We start from the raw sequence: 7,321 nt of genomic DNA on the forward strand, positions 1-7,321 counted from the left end.
CTGGAGACAACAGAAAGAGTGCTTGAAATATTAAACCTGCAAGAGCCAAAACAGATGACATGGAAGGAAAATGGTCAGAATTCCACTGGGATGGGGGTGGGGGGGATGCAGGGGAAACACTGTCAATAAAAATAAAATGATTTAGACCAAACTATTTAATTCACTTTCATTTATTGCAGTGATCCTTCTTCAGTACAGTATAGTAGCTGCAATACTCGACGTCGTTAAAACATTAGAAAAGTCATAACTGTAGATAACAGTTACAATACATTATCAAAATATGACATAACATTTTTGGACTGTGGATAGTACCAACCAAAGCTCAAGCTTTAAATTAAGACCGTAGTTCATTTTTAAATAAACAAAACAGCATATAAAATAATTGTGTAAAAAGGAAAGACAAACATAATGAAACAATAAATAATCAATTTCTCCAACTATTTCCTAAACACTTCCGAATTTCACAAAATAAATTTATAAAAATGATATTGCTGAGTGTCAATGGAAAACTATTTCAAGTTATTACTGATTGAAAATTTTAAAAAGTGCCCAAAAGAAATTTAAATTTATAGTAAATAGAAACTGGAATAGTAAATTTGCTAACAGGTTAATAATATATATTACCTAGAGAGTTTTAATAATGTTATAATCAGGATTTGGCATTTGGCATTTCTAATATTGGAAATTCTCATTGGATAAAGAACTTTTAAGTCACAGACTACATTTGGTATCCATCAATAGATCCAAATGTTAAAATAATTATTTCAGCCACCACACACTGACAGAAATGCAACTCCTTTCTTTTGCACATCACAAATAATGGCTGCCCTGAATGGGCCAAACTGCTAACTGTCCAAGTGCATTTCTTCCAGATGGGTGATGCTGTTTTCTATCCTACTCTAAGTCTGCACTTAACAAGAGAAAGGAAAGGAAATTCAGCCTTACTGAGTAATTTTACATCTTCTTTCATCACAGCAACAATCAACCAATCTGGTAGTAATCAACACTCTATTTCCAATGTGATTTTTTTTAAAAAAAGTAACAATAAACTATTTTATTATAAACTTCCAATTTCCTTTGAAAAATATATCCTGACAATGAATTACTCTATCTGGCAGCCAACGTGTATTGCACTTCTGGAAAAAACAAAACAATCAGCATTAGAGCAGTAGGTTACTGAAAGTAATTACAATATGCAAGAATCCTGTTGTCCCATTAACCAGATCTCCCGAAACAATTTGTTCATAGATTTTGATTTCACTTAGCAAGAAAGCTGTGTTTTTATATGCTATGTGTTCACTTAGAAACTCTTGAAATTATAGATCTTTGATCTAACATGGCGCTCTGTATTAAAGCCAAAAGTTGAAACATATGTTTAAGCAACTAACAGGTAACAGGTATAAATGTTATTACCAAGTATCGGATAAAGCCTCAAGAGATTCTTCAGGAAACAGTTTATAGAATAAAAAAATATAAAGCAATTGAAATATATACCCTTCCAGAAACAGAGGGCACACAAATGGGTAATTCTTGAATACACCACCTTATCAAATTAAAAATCAAGCTCAAGAGAACCAAACCTGAGTGTTTAGCAAGAGTTTTAGCAGATTTTAAATAAACTGTCCTTGGATGCCTTGGACAAAACCTGGTCCCACAGAACTACTTTTTATCTATATGGTCCCCCCCAAAAAAGGGCACACACTGAATCAGCCCCAACACTGATGGCAACCTGTGACAAAAGCACCCTTTGATAACAGAACCGCACAATAAAATCTGTCCGGTTAATCTTCCATCATAGGAGTCCAAGGAACACGAAGGACGGGATGGAACTGGAGAACATTAGTAGTTCCCAATTAGTACATCTTTCAGTAGTGAAAATTAAACTTTACAAAGTCCTCAATGCTAACTGCATGAATTTGACTTTTATCATAACCAAGTCATCCCACTTACCTCTTTTAGGACTAACCAGTCTCTTAAACAGACACAGACACAGACCAGACACACAACTCCCCATTCCAAACAATAAGAAACATATAACAATCCAAACTAATACCTTCATGGAAGACCAGAATGCAGCATCTTTATTATTGTAAGATGGAAGAGTCTAGAAACTAGAGGAAGTTTGATCTAAAGTTTTAACCAATGGCAGACGGACTTCATAAATTTACAAAACAATATATGGATGAAATTTGGTTAACTTCAGAAGGCACCTCAAGGCTAAAATGTTTTTATAAATCTATAACCCTTTCATTGATCAAAAATAAACACTTTTATTGCTGCCTTTCAAGTAGCAAAGAAAAACCTGTTTATTTATTCTTTACTAAGGAATCCTCCCCCCTTTAGCAAGATTAAATTACAGAAGAATTAGAAAAAAATGGAACTTCCACAACTTAGGAGTATAGTGACTTTCCTTATGTGCTTTTGAGTCAGGGGAATAGTGAGAAAGTTATCACTTTCTGCCTCTGTGTGAGGTTAAAATTTTAATCGTACGTCCCAGACCCTTTCCTCTAGGCACTGAAGTACCATTTCTTCCCCGTTGTATTTTTGCACAAGAGAGTTTATGAATAGAAGGTAAGAACACTTTGATGATTTCCACGGACAAGGAGAATGGGTGGTAGGTCTTTTGAAAGAGCTTCTATCCAGGCCATGTACAACGCACTCGATACAGCACTTTTTCGTGCAACTGGTAAACTCCTATAAAAAACAGAGAGGAAAAAGTTTTATTCACGAATAGACAGGATTAAAATTGCATTATGTAATCTAATTTAAACTGATCTGCTATCCAAAGTATTTTTTACATGAAATGGTTTTACTCAATAGTATTCATTGAGTAGCATTGACAAACAATTCTGCTGAAAGCAGTTTTTAAATTTTTATTTGATTTATTACCTCTACTAATCACCCACCAAGTTATTTAGCAGCAATACCTCTATTCAAGCAAGAATTCCTCCAATTAAATGATTAATTTTACTGCAATCCACCATACTATATTCTTTCCATTATCACTCAATTCTTATGTATTTAAGCTTACCTTGACCAAGGTTATTTTAATTATTTACTGCTTACTAGCAATATTTATAGATCTCTTCAAACCCCACAAATTTTGTTTTTTAAAAGAAAGCAAGAACAGAGACAATAGCACCGGTATAAAAATGAAGATTCCCACAGGAAGTCTGTTCCATAGGAACTTCATGAGAATGGGGGATGGGGGAGGACTCACAGCAGGCATCTCTAGGATGGGCAGATTCAAGCTAGGAAAGTCTCTGATCATGTATCCTGGTGCAACATTGGCTTCAAAGGAAATGAATTGGTCCCAGAAGCCTACTGCCAACCAGGGCAACAACCACATAATTGGCATTATTCTACAATGATGTCTTACCAATGAGCTAGTTATCATGTTTGCACTAGATGCAGTCATCTTAGAAAGCATCTAAAGTAGTCCACTCAAGGAGTGATCAAGATTAGATCAAAACTGATACACCAATGGAGGTGGGAGAAAGTCCTCCCGTCCAGTGTTTCTATCTGCTACTTGCACAGAGCAACTCTGAAAGATGCCCTAATAACAAACCATCTTTCTGGGGAAACCCAACCATGTCAAGAATAAATATCATATAAAATATAAATATAAAAGCTGATATTTGTTAACTAATAGTGAACTGTAATCTAGGTAGAATCTAAGCTTGTTTTTCCCCACTTAGTCTCTCCAGACACTGTACAAGCTTTCAATGATATTTCAAATTCAACCTTAGTGACAATGTACAAGTATCATCGGGATAACATTTTCAGACTTATGTTCCTACATGTCAGAGGCAATGTGTTTTACTGCTTGGTTTTATTCTACCTTGGTTATTACTGTGATATTTATCATTTACTTCACACATTGACTATTATTTGTGAAAATACCATTTTCAAATTTTCTAGTAATCAGGATCCATTCTTATGAATTGTCAAATTTCAACTTTTCTGAAAAAATAACTCCATTTTCCAATCTGAGATTGTCTGTCTTTGCCTTTTTCATTTTTTAACAATATACTCAAAACTCAGGTCACTAATCTACATTTACTTTTGAGCATACAGGTTTTTATTCACAGAAAATATTTAAATATGAAATACTTGTTCTTGAATTATTGTAATAAGTGAATTGCCTATAGACAAAAGCAGGATTCTGACTTGTGCAGGATCAGAATCCATTTTAAGAAATACGATTTCTGAAAACAAGAACCCAGCTACTTTTTCATGAAAAAAAATACATTGTATTAATGTTACTAAAAATTCTAACATTAATTTTATTTAGAAAATACAAAACTGAAAGTTGCCGACTTACTAAATTCTAGGAATTAAAGACCCACCATGCATGATATATAAATTCTCTCCAATAGGTCACTAAATTGAATCAGACTTCTTGAGAATACAGCTTCTTTTTAAGTATTCTTTTTAAGCATACAGGTAGTCCTCGTTAACAGTGGCAATGGGACCAGAATTTCCATCACTAAGTGAGGTGGTCATAAAACATAACTTCACCATGACATTTGCTTAATGATGGCAATCACAACAATTTTGTTGCCATAGTTAAGTGAGGATGTGAGGATCTCACAACTTTCTACAGAATTTTTGGGGTTTGAGGAGATCTATAAATATTGTTAGTAAGCAGTAACTTACAACTTCAAGAATCAGTAACAAGTCCATTTTTTAATTTTGAATAGTTATTGAATGAATGGACATTAAACAAAGATTATCTGTAGAACATTTTGACTGATTTGTTATTTCAAATATTTTCTGGAAAGGATGCCAAGAATTACAGAAAGAAATACTTACATAACGATTAGATTAGCTGTGCTTGAATGTTCTTTCAGTAATTCATTTAATCTAATCTGACGGTGACTCTGCAAAAAAATGAAAGCATTACTGATGTCTGAAAGGCTAATAACCCATTTTAAAATTAATTTGGAATAGTGATGTAAAGTTCAAATGTTTGTACATATGGGAAAGAATGCTACATACCTTGGTTTTATATAGCTCAATTTCGTTATCTGTGATTCTCCAAGGTTCATCTTCCTTCATTTTGTCTGCAACATCTTGCTCTTTATCATCTTCATGAAGTCTGAATGGTTCAATCATTTCTTCAAAGGCTGCAATGCTGAAAGTTATTTGATCACAGAGTTGGAATGCATCAATACTCAGTTTTATCGATATCTGCAGTAAGGCATGCAACTAGCATGTGTCACGTATCCTAATGATATGTGCAGGCCTAATTAACTGGAATTGAACAGCTGCTTTATCTCTGCACAGAAGTCTCATGTTTCCTAGCAAAAGAAAATTTCCAATAGAAGAGAATATATGTAGCTTGGGCCTAAGTGATGGAGTCCTTGGTGCTCTCTGAGTTTGGATGTTTTGTTACCTCAGCTAGGTAACATCTTCAGTGCACACCTGAGCAAGCAATCAAGCTGAGAGAGCACTAAGGACTCCACAAATTTGTTTTGCAACTTACCTCTATTTAAAGACACTAAGTCTTCCCAGTAGTGTGTAGGGGCTGTTTGTTAAATATTGTAAGGTTCGGTTTTTCATTAACTGAAACTTTAATCCTGCTTTTTTTTACATCTGGACAAGATTCACTAATTAATACTTTAGAGGGCAGGGGATTATTATTAGATAGTCCTTGTTTACCAACTGCCCCTTCAGCGTGTATTTAGACTTATGATAGTGCTGAAAAAAATAAATTTGCAATCGGTCCTTGAAATAACAGCAGTTGCAGCATCCACATGGTCACGTGATTACAATTCAGGCACTTTGCAACCTGAATTGCAATGGTTGCAGCATCCTACAGACATGTGGTTACCATTTGCAACCTTCAGAGTCAGCTTCCAACATCAAAACTCAGTGGTAGGTTGTATGTTGTGGTCATGTGACATTGCCTTAACAAACCATGATGATTTATTTAATCTTGCAATGCATCTGACATTGTACATTTGGCATGGTCATGTGATACTTCAGTTAATGACTGTGTCATTGATGGAGTTGCCAGTCCCAGTTACACCATATTACCATCTCTTTTCAGATTGTGGTCTGAGAAAATGGCATTAACAGTTATTTGGTAATTAAGAAATCATACTAAGACATTATTTTCATTATTGAGGTACTGCACTTAAAACTATAAAATAAATTATCATATGGAAATTCTATTTAAATAATAGCATGCCATTCATATAGTACTTAATGATTCTGTTTTTAATAGCAATTCAGTCCATGAGCTGTAAAAGCTATTTCTTACCCAGTATCTATGCTTTTCTTAATAATTATTTTAAATTATTTTTAAAAATGAAACCTCATTGTATAATCATTTTACAGTACAATCTAAATACTATTGTAATATCTCATTTAAATTACATAGAAATTAATATTGGAAATATACTGTGCAACTTACTTTTCTTTCTTTGGTTTTGTATTGATATCACCAAGGACCATGATATCTGAAAAGTCTATCCGAAATTTGCTAAGTAATGTTGCCATCCTGAAAGTTAAAGGAGACCGTAATTAACAGTGGAAATTTAGAATTCTACATCCAATTCTGAACTTCACAATTTAAGGATATTGATAAGCTGGAATGGTTCCAGAGGACAGCAGCCCCAATAAAAAAAATTATGAGACAGGCTAAGAGGTACTGGGTACGGGTAGCCTGAAGAGCAGGTGATGAGGAACTCTAATGGTTGCGTACAAGTCTCTGAAAGGCCATCTTGTAGGAAATAGGGCTGAACAATAAAACTGCTTCAGAAGATAAGAAGCAGCAGCAATGGCTTTAAATGACAAGGCACAGGTGGACATCAGGAAGAAAATCTTGATGGTAGAACAGTCAACAATGAAATGTATAGTGCCTTGGAAGTAGTGGATCCTCTTTCACAGAAGGCATTTAAACAGAAACTGGATGGGCCCGTTAAGGATATTGTTGATTTAGGTAGTCCTCAACTTATGACTATAACTGAGCTCAGAATTATGGTAGTGAAGGTTGTTAAGTGGGTCATCATGTGATTCCCACCTAATTTTATGACATTTTTTGTGGTTATTAAATGCAGAGTTTGTAAAGCAAACATCATGGTCATTAAGTGAGCATAGCCATGGTTGTTCAACAAGTCCATTGTTCACAATGAGCATTTTTTGCTGTAAACTGAAAGTAACTGCCAGCTACTGGCAAAACTCGCCATTAATCATAGTCACATCCAGTTTTGGTCACCACGATGTAAAAAAGATGTTGAGACTCTAGAAAGAGTACAGAGAAGAGCAACAAAGATGATCAGGGGACTGGAGGCTAAAGCATATAAGGAAAGGC

General features: G+C 34.5%; 1 protein-coding gene across 1 annotated transcript in view; it reads right to left on the bottom strand.

The window, feature by feature from the left end:
• Positions 1–154: 154 nt before the first annotated feature.
• The window catches only part of SLC12A2 (solute carrier family 12 member 2), a 45,037-nt gene continuing 37,870 nt past the window's right edge, over positions 155–7,321 (bottom strand). Inside the window, exons 24-27 of the mRNA XM_015821394.1 lie at positions 6,422–6,508; positions 5,002–5,137; positions 4,816–4,883; positions 155–2,694 (exon numbers count right to left, since the gene is read on the bottom strand). Of these exons, the coding sequence (XP_015676880.1) occupies positions 2,559–2,694; positions 4,816–4,883; positions 5,002–5,137; positions 6,422–6,508 (427 nt within the window). The 3' untranslated portion in view covers positions 155–2,558. The remainder of the gene's footprint in view (positions 2,695–4,815; positions 4,884–5,001; positions 5,138–6,421; positions 6,509–7,321) is intronic.

This window comes from Protobothrops mucrosquamatus, unplaced genomic scaffold (assembly GCF_001527695.2).
Source record: "Protobothrops mucrosquamatus isolate PMUCROS unplaced genomic scaffold, P.Mucros_1.0 scaffold_164, whole genome shotgun sequence".
NCBI classification, from domain to species: Eukaryota; Metazoa; Chordata; class Lepidosauria; order Squamata; family Viperidae; genus Protobothrops; species Protobothrops mucrosquamatus.